Genomic DNA, 14,435 nt, shown 5'->3' with positions numbered 1-14,435 from the left:
GTGCCCCGCCCTTGCTGCTCCCGCCTTCTGGGGTCTTTGTCCCTGTCTCTGTGCATATGTGGATCTTTGTCACCCCCAAAGGCACCTCTGCAGAGGCCACTGTAATCATTTCCTTTGTATAAAGAGGACACGCTTGGGTTTCTTTCTCGGCTCACTTGTCTATTGTCTTCTCCCTGTGGAGAATAAGTTGCTCAGTCACATCTCTCCTGCCCATGAGTCGAGAGCAGTGCCTAGGATGCAAATCGGCACAGACACACAACTCACTAAGTACTCTGGCAGGAGGAAAAGAGGAGAAGAAGAGATGGTAAGTGTCACGTGGAGGTGGCAAAGCAGACGTGGGTACCATTCTGCACTGTCAGGTGAGGGCTATGAGATGATGATGAAGAGATGTCTCTCTGCCTCTAAGTGATGCCCATTCATGAATTCCTGGGATCATTGGACAGAGAAACAACAGGGAGTGAGAAATTTAGAAAGAGCCTCCATGTTCCAGGAAAACTAGAGAGAGGGAAGACAGTCTCTTTTAGAGGCTTGCGTATCAAAATTATTATATCAGAAACATGCTGAAATTTTAAAGGGCAAGCAAAATCATCATTAGCTGGGCAGCTGAGGGCTGTTTATTTTAGCCAGCAAGTCTTTTTGCTTGAGGTCAAATCATCATATTTATTGCCTAGGTAGACTCAACAATGTAATGATATTTCATTGGTATTTTAATCAATAAAGCTTGCCTGAAATTCAAAGAGTAAAACAGAAGCACTGGTCAGCCTTACAGACCAGGCACGTGGCACACACCTCTAATCCCAGTAGCCACACTAGTTTGCCATAGAAACCGAGCAGTAGTGGTGTGCGCCTTTAACCCCACCCTGCACTAGAGAGGAATATAAAACAGGAGACAGCTCTCAGACGGCACAGTCTCATTTTGAGATTCCTGAAGGCAGAATCGCCATTTCGGACTGAGGTAGAGTTAAGAGCCAGTGTCTGGCTGTTTTGCTTTTCTGGTCTTCAGGTTGAACCCCAACATCTGTCTCTGGGTTTTTATTAATCGTGCTACATGGAGACAGACACTCTACCAACTGGCGCAGTCATTTCTCAGAACACTCTGCTGTCAGCTCCATTTTACAGGTGAGAAAATCGAGCCCAGGGAGAGAGGTTGGCCTGCCATGTGGCACACTTAATGGGCAGAAGAGCCAGCATTGAAGCCAGGACATCTGGTCTCAGAACCACCAGTCTAAGGCATGGAGGTGACCCACTCTTGGGCCAAAGTTGCTCTCAAGGAGCACTGTAGACCTAACTAATCATATGTGTCTTGTAAGCAATAATCAATATGAGCTGTATTGGTTAGAATGGGCTCACTGCTGGTGGGGGCCAAAGTCAGTGGCTTCCCACAACAGTTAAGTTCTGCCCCATACTCATTCAGAGACATCTTCATCCCCACTGTTCCCAGGCCCATGCTGTCCTTCCCTGGCCATACGAGTATGCAGAACAAGGAGAGGACCTTGACCAGCACCATTCCCATGGCCCCTAGAAATATAAAGGGGCCGCAAAGTCTTATGGTCCACATCCAGAAAGGCAACACGTAGGTGGGCTTTTACAAAACACCTCGTAGGTGCCCGTTTTTAAGGACTTCTTTGGAGAAAGCCTGGCAAAGTGAACTGAGAAGAGGGAGATACAGGTTCTGGTCTGACTGCACAAATTGTTCGTGGCTGACCTCCGGCAATGGACTCCAGACTTCTCACTAATGAACTAAAGGAGTCTCACCCGGTGGCCCATCTCAAGGCTCTTCTAATCCAGGAAGCACATTCTAATAAAGTAACCTTTGATCATTTTTAAGAACTCTAGGTACCGTAATCATTTCAATATTGATGATCTATTTGTATTTTTGTTCAAAATTGTAACCATAATTGCAACATTGATTCTAGAGGGAAACACTATCTATTTTCTTTCAACAATCAATTTCTAGTCATATATTGGATATGCATGCTTTAGGGCAGGAACAAGCCTCCAACTTTTATTTTAGAACTAGTTATGTGAAGCAGTACATTACATTGGAGAAAATGTTTATTTTTATAATGTCAAGCACTGGGTTTCAGGAACAGATATGATGTTCAGCATGTAGATTATTTGCCACGACCCAACAGGTTTTGTTCAACACGGTTCTTCCATGAATTAGAGAGTACCTATTTATCCCAGGTGAGAGGGTAAGCGCTGTCACTAAAATACAACCCAGGTCAGCAGAGTTGATATCACTAGCTCAGGCTCTACTCTGTTTCCTCACAGCCAGAGATGCTTGCTTTGTGAACTGTGTGATGTCATAACCATGGGGGATTTTTTAAATTTATTTTTATTAAGATTTATTTATTTATTATGTATACAGTATTCTCAGTATTCTGTCTGCATGTATGCTTGCTGGCCAGAAAAGGGCATCAGATCTCATTACAGATGGTTGTGAGCCACCATGTGGTTGATGGGAATTGAACTCAGGACCTTCGGAAGTGCAGGCAGTGCTCTTAACCACTGAGCCATCTCCCCAGCCCCACCACGGGGATTTTGTAAGATGTGTGGTTTGAGAGTCGGGGTGAGGATTGGGTGGCTAAGGTGGGATAAGGGATCAGAGATGGTGGGAGTCAGGAACTTCTCAATGGGATTCTTCTTCCTTCTTTGTGGATAAAAGAAAATGTATATTTGTATATTTACACACACACACACGGATAAAAATGTATTTATATTTTCACACACACACGCACACTTGTGCCCATTCAGACTTCTCACAGGAGACCAGAACTAGAAGAAAAGTAGAGCCAAGGAACACATCATCATGTTTTGTACGTTCTCCTCCTCACATCTGGAGAACATCTGATCCAGGCCTTTATCCCACCCTCTCCAATACGATCATCCTCTGTCCTGATGCCAGTCTCTCCACACAACTGGAATGGCCTCCCTACCTCAGCCTCTCCAGTCTGATTTCTCATGCCTGCGTGGCATCTTTTTTTACAGAGTCTACATTCATTTTAGTCCCACTCGCTCTCAGGGCACAGCACACCCCAGCCTGAGCCCAGCCCTGGGCGTAGCCCTGCAGCCACCTTTGGCTCTCAGAGATTCAATTCACCCTCTGAGGAATGAACCACACCCGTGTACTCCCTCCCACAGGTCCCGAAGCCTGGTCGCAAGGCTCGGGCCTGCAAATGCAGTCATTCTCCTGAAGTGAGCCTATGCACTGGGCCTGCAAATGCAGTCACTGTCCTGAAGTGAGCCTATGCACTGGCCTGCAAATGCAGTCACTGTCCTGAAGTGAGCCTATGAACTGGGCCTGCAAATGCGGTCACTCTCCTGAAGTGAGCCTGTGAACTTAACAGACCTCTAAACATCAGCAGGTTCCCCTCAGGTGACCTTCCTCTTCCTGGTCTCTGGATGCCTGAGTCTATAAAGTCACAGACCTGCAGGGTGGTGACAAGCATTGAAACCCCTTGTGAGGCCTCTTTCATTCGGTGGGATTAGGGGCTTCTTTTTGTTGCTCCTGAAATTATAATTAAACATTTCCCCCTTCCCTTTCTTCCCTCCAAACTCTCCCATATACCTCTCCTTGCTCCCTTTCAAATCCATGACCTCATTTTTTTATTAATTGTTACATAATACATAGATATGTAATATGTAAACACAGTTTGCTCAGTCTGTTCAGCAGTGGCGCTCCCTGAGCTGGGGAGACGGCTCAGCAGTTAAGAGCACTGGCTGTTCTTCCAGAGGTCCTGAGTTCGATTCCCAGCAACCACATGGTAGTTCACAACCATCTATTATGGGATCTGATGTCCTCTTCTGGCCTGTAGGCCAGATAAAAATACTTTTTTTAAAAAAAAAAACAGTGTTTCTCCACCTTCCTAATGCTGCGACCCTTTAATACAGTTCCTCATGGTGTGGTGACCCTCAACCATAAAATTATTTTTTTTGGCTGCTCCATAACTGTAATTTTGCTATTGTTACAAATCATAATGTAACTATTTGTGTTTTCCAATGGTCTTAAGCAACTCCTGTGAAAGGGTTGTTTGACCCCAAAGGTTCACGACCCACAGGTTGAGAACTGCTGCTGTCTGCTCTCTGTATGCATGTCTTCAGGGCTAATCTTTTGGTTCTGGATAACCAATCAGCATGCTCTTCCCTGGAGAAGACTATTGTTCCCGCTCTTGGAATTCCTTAGCTGTCTGTAGCTCTTTATGTAGGGTTGAGCCCCATGGGCTTTCTCCGTCTACTTTAGCTGCCCTTCAGCTCATTTTTAGGTGGTCATGTTGGTAAGATTTTATGTGTGTTCGCTTCTAACATTCATAAAGACACAATCTCACAACAAACTCTTACACTCTTTCTGTCTCCTCTTCCACAATGGTCCCTGAGCCTTAAGGGCAGGAGTTGTATTGTAGATATATTTGTTGGAACGCTCTGCATTTTGATTGGTAGTGGTTTTCAGTCATGGTCTCCCCACCTGTTGCAAAGAGCAGGATTTTGTTTGATTTTATTAAGGGTGAGGACTACTATCTGTGGATATAAGGATGAATAATTCTAATGTAGTAAGTGTTGAACCAGACTGATTTAGAGGATGTGGAAAGAAGACAGAATAAATGTTTTCCAGGAGGAGGTTGTTCTTCAGCCAGAAGGATGAAGGATACCAGTCTATCCTTGAGAGTAGAGACTTAGGGTACGTGGTGCAGAGGGTTGGGCTTCTAGAAAAGGGGACTTTGGGAATGGAAGATTCCATCTTCAAATCAGTCCCCCTGCAGTTTCAAAGTGACAATTACCAAAGGAGGCTGGGATGGTCACATTGTCAGGAGGGAATGTTTTCTAGAGAAAGCGAAATTTTTTTGTTTAGGAGGATACACTATTCTTTGGACTCCCTTCCAGATCCTGATAGCCCATAGGTGTTATCAATCAAGTCAACTTTCCTGTCCAGTGTTTGTTTACCGGCCCACAGGAGGTTATTAGGTCCATAACTTTTCTGTTAGGATTTATGCTGGTTTAGTAAAGCAGCAGGTGAGGTTCTCCTCCAAAATACATGACTTCAATAGCCCCAGGTAGTTAGCTAGGTTTCCAGTACCAGGCATAATTTCCCTCTTGTTGAATGTCTTAAGTCCAATATAGGAAACTGTTGGTTACCACCAAGGTATGTGTGCCACTACTGCACCCAAATGCTTATTGTGTTGTGCTGACCATTGTGTGGTTCATAGTGTCATAGCTGGGTAAGGTTGCTAGTTGGGTTGCCTCCCTCCTTTGGAAGCTTCCTCTGATATTGTTGTGCATATGGAAAACTACTTAGCTGTTCAGAAAAGTTAAATCATGAGCTTTACATACATGTATGGCTGGAACTAGAAAAGATCATACTGAGTGGGGTAACCCAAACACAGAAAGACAAATGATGTCACATGTTCTCTCTCATCTGAGGCTCCTACCTCCAAATCTTCAGATGTGAGTACATAGCCTAGAGTAACTGCAGAAACCAGGAAACTAAAAAGGGACCATGTCTGGGGTGGGAGTGTGAGAACAATAAAGAAGGGAATAGCTAGGTACAAATAATCTGATGGTAAAGATGAGAACAATGGAGGGGCACCAATTAGGAATCAGGACAGAGATAAATATAGAAGGAGGGTAACGTAACAATAACAATGTCTGAAAAAGTCATAAGGAAACATACTAGTAACAATCTACCAAAAAACTAAAACAAAAAGCCTACAATACACACACATCTGTACATAAATATGTGCATATAGTTTAAATGAAAATTTCCCATCTGGGTTGACAATGCTCCCTCCAAGAACCAAAGACCACCCAACAAAACCCCAGTACCAGGTATTAGAAGCCCTCTTTTGAGCTGTTGGCCAAGATTGTCCAAGAGATTTACAAAACATACAACCTATTATTGTTGCCCTGGGTTACCTCCCAGAGGTGGAAGGTAAGTCCCTATTGCTGAAGACATCATAATTCAGACGCAGGATCCAGAGGTCCCTGAGCTGGAACTGAACTGAAAGCCTCCTCCCTGAGGACCAGCTTTTGAGGTAGTGCTTCTTTAAGAATAAGGGTGGAGCTTGGAGGTTTGGGATGGGAAGCAAAAGCTCGGGAGCTGGAATTAACCTGTTGTTATTGGAGAGCACCTGCTGTTTTATGGATCATGTTTGCATAGTTTACAGTTTACAAAATGCATGAAATAGGCTTGACTGTTTTGACCTCACAGCATCGTACAGATGCTTATTAACTTCATTTTGTAGTTGAGGTTCAATAACTTGCTGTAGTCAAGCAGGGTAATCTGAGGCTCAAACCCAGATCCTCTGGCTCTAGTACTGTGTTTCCCAACATCACCTCATACTCAGGCAGAAAGAAGCTGGGGGAGAAACAACCATGAATGAAGATCTCTTTCCCTAGCTAGATACTACGGAGGATTGGAGAGATTGAGAATATTTTGTTTCTAGGGAACTGAAGGTAACTTTCCCCCATTCTCTCTCTCTTTCAAACCCAGCCCCACAAGCACAAACGCGAAGATTGACTGGCACCTATTGTTCACTTTACAAGGATAGATGAATGATGTTTCTATGGCAGTGATACTTGAGAGCAACAAAAGGATAGGCTCTTCCGAGTACATTCAGCCCAATGTGTGACTTCCTTTGCATACTGTCCCATGGAAGCCCTAACTTTTCATTCATACCACTGAGGAGATGTTTGATTGTTTCCGGAAAACACTAATAACACAAAGCTCATAAATACTAATGAAATGCTATAGATTAGCAGAGCTCAGCAAGGAACCTAGGGAGCCTAGACAAGAATTCTTAGATTAAAAAATATAAAGAATACCTTTTAATCGAATTTTCCCCAGACTGGGCTCCTAAATGCTAAGGAGTACTTTCTCTGACTGTGTGGAGAACTGACTCGAACAAGTACCTTTAAGAATGCAGAAGTGAATTATTGACTTAGCTTTATTTGAAAAGAAATCTATTTATTCAAAGGCTAATTTAGGTGCCACTAGATGGACGCGTTTAAGACAAAGGAAGGAGGGTAAGAGAGCCTGGGACGTTGAGATAAACACATAATTCAAATGCATGTTTCTATTTCAGCCAACTAAGCAATCTAAGTGAGAATTTGCTTATTATATTTGTCTTTGATGACACAATCCTTCAATAATAATAACTGCCCTGGGCTCTAAAAGCTGGTGTCAGAAACTATAACTTTGTCATTCATTGCTGAATCTACTATGCCCGGCACAGACTCTGGCACAAATCAAATATCCAATAAATGTTTGTTAATGGATAAAGGGCTCTCTTTCAATATTTTACAGAGCCTCTCAGATCTGTGATCTTTTCCTAAATGTCAGCTCAGATCTCGGTGACTGCTGCAGCACTCCCATATAAGGCCCATTCTCCACCATAACCGCCATTTGTCCTTCTCACTGCTCTCCTGTCTCCGCCTCTCCCACTCTGGGCTTCGGGCTATTGGAAAGCAGCCCGCTCTTCTATTCATGTTCTAGACATTGCGCTGCCTGAGATGTTTAAATATCCTTTTTGCCCAGTTCTCGATCAAAATCCTATTATCTTTAAGATAATTTCTAAGTGGCTGGAAATTGCCCTAACATTTTTCATGGCTCAGTGTCCTTCCTCTCTTGGATGCCCTTCTCCTTCTTGCAGAGCCCGGCACCACCCGGTGTAGAACAGTCTATGTGTAACTGTGGTCTTGGTGTCACAGACGTGAATCACAGATACTGTGCAAGGAGCCCTTGGTCCCAGGACGGCTATGTTTGGGATCAGCTGAGAAGAGATCACCCAGATCCTCCCACAACAGAACAGAAAACTTGCTCTAAGTCAATGGTTCTCAACTCGTGGGTTGAGACCCCTTGCGAGTCTCATATCAGATATCCTGCATGTCAGATATTTACATTACCATTTATAACCATGATAAATTACAGTTATGAAGTAGCAACAAAACACTTTTATGGTTGCAGGGGGTCGCCACAACATGAGGAACTGTGTTAAAGGGTTGCAGCTTTAGAAAGTTCAAGAACCACAGCTCTAGATGAACCAAAACATGCAAAACATGCTGGGTACACAAGACTGAGGCAATGCAAAGGACTATGGAAAAAAGACAAGGGAAATTCAGAAGAGAAGTCCTTTGGGGGTGGCTCAGCAGGGGGAGGATCCTGTAAAGTTATGGCTTATGTGTGTGTGACTCAGGGGGTGCCTGAGGAGTTGTGGCATATGTGTATGTGGCTGGGGGAGGGGAGCTGTGGAGTTATGATGTGTGTGTGTCTATGTGTGTGTGTGACTAGGGGTAATGGAGTTATGGCATGTGTGTATGTATGTGTGTGTGTCTGTGTGTTTGACTGGGAGTTATGGAGTTATGGCGTGTGTGTGTGTGTGTGTGTGTGTGTGTGTGTGTGTATGTTACTGGGGGGGGTCTGAGAAGTGATGGTGTGTGTGTGTGTGTGTGCGTGGTGTGTCTGGGAGGTGCTGTGGAATTATGGCTTGTACCAATTGGTTGGTTTTCTCTCCAGGGAGCCTGGAGTCTTGGAATCGAAATGGAGTATAGGCAGATCCACATCATGAGTGTCCCCAGCCCTCCCAGGGACCTAGGCAATGCCCCAGTGAGAGGACAAGGCTTTCCAGAGTCCTTCTTACTGTGTTGCATGTTGATTTTAGTTTTGACTTACACTTTCTGTAAACCTGCACTTAGGACAGAATTGGGTTTTCTTCTGGGTCTCTTTATACATTTGGGAAGTGTCTCACACTGGGAAATCAATCTCTTTGCAGACTGCTCTACAGTAGAGTGGGATAAATGCTTAAGTCAGTCTGAGGAACAGCCAAGGATTGTAAGGTTCTGCAAATCCTGGGCTGCTTGCCAAAAATGGGTTAATTCCATACAAAGGACTAGGAGGCCTGGAGCGAGGCCTGTGAACAGTTCACTCACTGGAGATCTGGAGCCACACTTCCCAGAATGAGTAAGTCCAGCTCCGCCACTCGTGTGTCTTGTGACCCATACCTCCATCTCTAGCTGAAGGATGGAGAATGATAGCACTTGCTGCACACGGTAATAATGAGTCAGTGGGAGTGAAGTGAATTAATAAACAGAGCGTGCCTAGAACAATGCCTGGCACATGATAAGTGGTTTTAAAAATGGGCTAAAATCATTGCTGTACTTTTGTGGCATTACTTTGGTTACCATGGGCTATGGGGTACACTAATAGATGCCAATCTGTACAAATAATACCACTTGGATTGAGGCCAAATTTCAGCAGAACAGGTCAGTGAAGCCACTGAGTATATAGGACAATTATAGATCATGTTATCCAAGAAATTATACCTCCTCTAGGGCACCTTGTAATCTACCACTGTGAGTAGAGCACACCTTTAGCTTCCAGGAAACAGAACCAAACCCGAACAAATCTAGAATTTGGAGCCCGGGATACACAGGCCTCCTGGCTCACCCGTCTATAGTCACAGCACACCCTATTGCTCACTTAAAAAGACACCCCAACCGCTCAGGAGTCCATAGCTGGGTGACGGTAAGTTCAAGCCTATATGGTTGACCTGTGGAGACCCTGTTGGTCAGCAACGTGCCAAGGGAAATGCAATATAATTCACGTCATTGTCATCCTCTGCTTATCAACCTTGAGAGGATGCTGGGTTTATTATCCAAAACTCTGGGTGTCCCCTACAGCGCCATGTAGCCTCGGACATCCAGCTTCGCCAGTCTAGACCTCGCATCTGTCATCCTCAAATGAAAGAACTGGCCAGAAGGCTCCAGCCTGGGAACCAGTTATTCTTGTTATTTGAGTCCAGGGTAATGTGCTACACAGCAAGGGGTATCCTCCATTTCTCTGAATCATGTCTGTTCTCAAAGTTATCTCTGAATACGAGAACCTGTGAATTCCAGAATCCATGGGACCTGATGAGACTTTAACCTGCGAGCTGTTCCCTAAGGTATGTGTGGAGAGGAGGCAGCACAAAGAAAGAGAATCTACTTATACAAAAATAGGAGGACGACCCCTGTCTCCTGAGCTTGGAATAGGGGCCCCATGCCAGTTCCTAAGCATCAGTTCCCAGGGGCTTTTAGGCTTCTCTCCCCAAGGAAAAAAGGACCAAGTAGGGAAGAGACTGGGAAGGTTTGTTTGGAAGTAGCAAGTGGGATGATGAAGACAGAGAAGGTAGAGAGCAGAGAGGACCAGACACAGGAGTGGGGTGTAAGGAGGGGGGAAGTAGGGAATGGGGAAAAGAGCAAGCACCCAGTGGCAGGGATGTGGTGAGATGAGGACTGAGGGCTCTTAGCTGGGAAGAGGAAATGTCTTCTTGTGTATATAAGCTCTAGGAAGCATCACAAACGATAAATCATACATGAAGTTATCATATGGGAAACACACGCTCATTGCCTGCCAGGTGAACTATGGTTGAGAAAAGATTGAGAATTGTCACTTTAGAGGAGATAGGGGGAGAATTAACCAGAAAACACATGGTGCATACTGATTAATCTGCCCAAAACCTGCTGAGCACCTAGTGTGTTCCAGGTCTGATACAATATTAATTTTTTGTACTAAGCCAAATATCATGTGTGTATATTATGAGAATGGGTTAATAGTTATTGACTCATTACATTACACGGACTTTGTTTATTGAGCCTCAATATTTCAAAAAGCTCCACAAATCATTGATTTCTTCTCCTTTCTCAGCATAAAACCACTGACACTAAAATGAGGGACCATCCCCTCTGCCTCGCTCTTGAATTGTCTGCTTTACTCTCTCCAGGTGCTCCTGGTGGCATGCTCAACCCCGAAGCCAAAAGAGGAATCAGTTACAAGTGGCCAGCACTGAGGAGCCCAGGGCTTGCCAGGTAATTGGAATCCTCTGGCCCCACACTAGCCCAGCACCATGGAGAGAAATAGTTCCTTCTTCAACTCTATCTGGGAAACCATCCGGACCAGACACGAAAGGGGCATCTTCAACACCGTCTGCCTAGCAGTCCTCCTGGGGCTGCCCCTGGTGGTGGTTCTTACACTCCTCTTCATCTGCTGCCATTGCTGCTGCAGCCGGCCACCCAAGAGCGGCCAACAGCCAGACCCAAACAAGAAGAAGAAGAAAAAGAAGAAGAAGAAAAAGAAGGATGAAGACCTCTGGATCTCTGCTCAGCCCAAACTTCTCCAGATGGAGAAGAGGCCATCATTGCCTATCTAGTGAGCAAGGGAGCAGAGTGTCCTCCCCTTCAAGCCCAGCCTCCTTCTAACCACAGAGACTCAGGAGGAGCCTTAACAGTGATGCACTCACACCTACAGATTACTTCAACCAAGGAGCAAATGTCAGACCTAGCATCCCAATGGATGGGAGCATATGGACAATTCTTCCACTGTCTTGGCAGCTATGCGTCCAATAACAGTGACCTGTGTTGTAGTCCCAAGCATGTATTACACTGTCTCTGGTATACTCTATCACAAAAGCACAGAAAGCATGTATACATGCACTTTAGATGGAGTCTGAGTATATACACACAGCCATTGTATGTATGTATATTTGGACAGCAGGTCCATGGAATAGTATATTCTGTTTATCATGTGGCCATTTAATATGTACTTTGCTCAAATATACATACTTGCAGAAATGTCTTATGGGAAGACAAGTCCAGATTTAGGCACGTATGCACAATTAATAACCATGCAAGGCCCTATGTGCTGTGTATATGCCATTCAGGTTGGAGATGGGTGCTTTCCTATTCCTCTACCGACATAGTATTTTACTGGAGATACATTTGAACATTCCAGGAACCTGGTACAGTCCCCCACCCCAGTGTGTATTGATACAGACATAGTGGTTCCTAGATGCTTCTGACCTTTCACCTGTGCCTAAACGTTTAAAGTATGGTTCCAAATCCATCCAAAGCTCTTTGCTTGCAGTTCATGACAAGGTTCTCATTAGCACTGGCAGGTGTTTAATGTGGTCCCCCAAGACCGCTCGGGGACATCACCCCATAACTAAGCAGCGATGAGCAGCTCTTGGCGGTGACTACTTGAAAGCCATGGAAACCCATTTATTCTCTTCAACGGGCTGCAGTTATGTGCCCATGCAATGTATACACAGACAGTACGGGTAAGGAGATGCCCCACATGAGCTAGCTATGTTCTGTGTGGATGAAGGTTTCCAGAAAGGAAAGATGGAAGGTCATCCCAAGTCCAGTCTCAAAAGCAGCGCACACCTTGGAAGCAATCCCCTGTACTTGTAGCAGAGCATGGTGTGTTGGAGGTGAGATAAAGAAGCCATAGTTTAAATGGAAGATTAAACTGTAAAGTCGTTCGTTGCTATTTATGTTGATGCTCAGGCAAATATCTTGTACACAGTAGGTACTTGTAACTGGATGGTTATACAATGATGTTATACTTGTAATACCTCACGGTTCCCCCCAAGTGACCTGCTCTTTTAAGATACCCCACTAACTGCTACAAAAATGAGACTACGTATGGAGAGCAGGGTTGTGTTGACATATGTGCCCTGTGGTACTTGAGGACATGCCTACAGGCTCTGTTCTGAGTGGCGGCGAGCCTTTCCTCCCCCAGGCTACAGCTAAGAGAACAAACTGTTTGGTGTTTTGATTATACTGTAGCCACGTTATGAAGGCAGAGAAATCCCAAATTTGGAAATGGGTTGGACTCTTAACAACTCATTTGCACATCTACTGGGGGGGCTCTTTAAATATTTTCCCCCATGGAGATCATTATAGAAGAATGGCAAATCACTGTCTAATTAACGGCATATTCAAATTATGACATTTCAATAGCAAGAAAAGCCCCTGAATGTGATGAGACTGGGAATGGAAAACTGTATTCTGCTTGCTCACGTGGGTTACCTGGTACTCATGATGCTACTTCAGGTCACTGGAGGGTGGCTAGCTAGTGGTGGCTCTCACATCCAGGTCTTCTACCAGATAGGGCAATCTTAGTCACTCTCTCCTCCAAAACCCCAATGTCACAGGCCTCTTTGACCAGAGCAGCACTTCCTGATTCTCTGCCCCTCTGTCACGTGGGGACCTTGTTATAGTTCACCTGGCTGTCTGCCACATGTCACACAATGGCCAGGCTTCTCCGCAACCACATGCCCCTCTCTGTCAATTACTACCCATTAGGTGCCCTTCCCACCTCTAACTCTCAGTCTCCCTAAGGCAGAAGACTTGGGTAGAGGTGGAGCGAGACAGCAAAGATGGGATGTCAGGTAACGAACGGTCTGCAAGAACGGATCACCAGCATCAAGGACCACACAATCACCATGGTTTCCGTGACAACTGGCTGCCAGTTTGAATTAAGACAGCAGTCAGTTGTCACTGATGCCATAACAAGGCCTCTGTCTCCAGTCACAATGTACCTACTGATTTCTGATCAAATGGACTTGAACCAGTTCCTGTCACGCAGCACCCAGAAAGTCAATTCTCAGTTGCTTCCATATCCTAGAATCCTGGAGTCCGAACCCTGATTGGATCACCACTTCCTGACCCCTTCCTCTCACAACCTCTCTGACAGTCTTTGTAGAACACCTAGGATGGTGCAGGCAGTGATAAGCCCCTCCCATTGCCGCTGGGGAGCAGAGGCCCAGAGCAGAGCCTGGTGTCCTGTCTCCCTGCTTCACTCTTCCATCCCTCTCTTAGAGCTTCTTCTCCCTATGCACACCAGTTCATTCCTCATGACCTCTTCCCCCTTGTAGTCCATCCCAGAGCTGCCGCAAATAGTCAAGAAGGGGGCGGCTCAGGACCTGTGTCTGTCTGACCCATCTGGGAAGGGTGAATCAGTGGAGAACATAAGAGGCTTCAGTGGGGCTGATGGCTCAGCAGTCAAGAGCACCTGTTGCTCTTGTCGAAGACCCAGGTGCCAGGCACACACATAGTGCACATGTACACATGCAGGCAAAACACGTGTACACATGAAATAAATCTCTTAAAACTTTTTTCTGAAGAGGATTCATAAAGAAGAAGCCTTCTAAACTGGCATGGGCTTGGGGACGGGGGTCCCCTGTGCTGGTCTTCTGGTCTACACTCAGATGTGGTCAGAGGGGTGCTTATCTAAGTGGATTCTTTTGATTTCTTGGGAGGAGGAAAAAAGGAACAGGAAAATGTAAAGAAAGAGCAGTCACTTTTTAAAAAGAAGAATATATAAATGATCAAAGTTGTACAGTATTTTCCAGTGTCTTTCCTGTAAAATTAAAATCACAAAGTTTATTTAAATAAATATTTTGAAACTGAAATCCTCCTTGCACGTTGGAGTAAGCTGCTTGCTGTCCTGTCACTGAGATATTCTCACTCAGAAACCACAATGGAGGGATTCTCCCTGATTGGTCACTGCCCTCCCAGAACCTCAGGGCCAAGGACCAGGAATGTAGCTCCTCTTCCCTCTTTGTAAAGCAGACAACCATGGAGACTGAACTGGGCAACGATGGGTACAGAACAGCGTGTGA

The 14,435-nt window shown here is 45.1% G+C and overlaps 1 protein-coding gene across 1 annotated transcript in view; it reads left to right on the top strand.

Annotated features, from left to right (window-relative positions):
- The window catches only part of Kiaa0040 (KIAA0040 ortholog), a 35,293-nt gene extending 21,072 nt beyond the window's left edge, over positions 1-14,221 (top strand). Inside the window, exon 3 of the mRNA XM_041663076.1 lies at positions 10,755-14,221. Within this exon, the coding sequence (XP_041519010.1) occupies positions 10,878-11,180 (303 nt within the window). The 5' untranslated portion in view covers positions 10,755-10,877 and the 3' untranslated portion in view covers positions 11,181-14,221. The remainder of the gene's footprint in view (positions 1-10,754) is intronic.
- Positions 14,222-14,435: the final 214 nt, after the last annotated feature.

Source organism: Microtus oregoni, unplaced genomic scaffold (genome assembly GCF_018167655.1).
Source record: "Microtus oregoni isolate MIOR12 unplaced genomic scaffold, Mior012 000013F_ref0000133, whole genome shotgun sequence".
Lineage (NCBI taxonomy): Eukaryota > Metazoa > Chordata > Mammalia > Rodentia > Cricetidae > Microtus > Microtus oregoni.
Note: the sequence above shows the minus strand (reverse complement) of the source record. Positions and strands in the feature narration are given on the sequence as shown.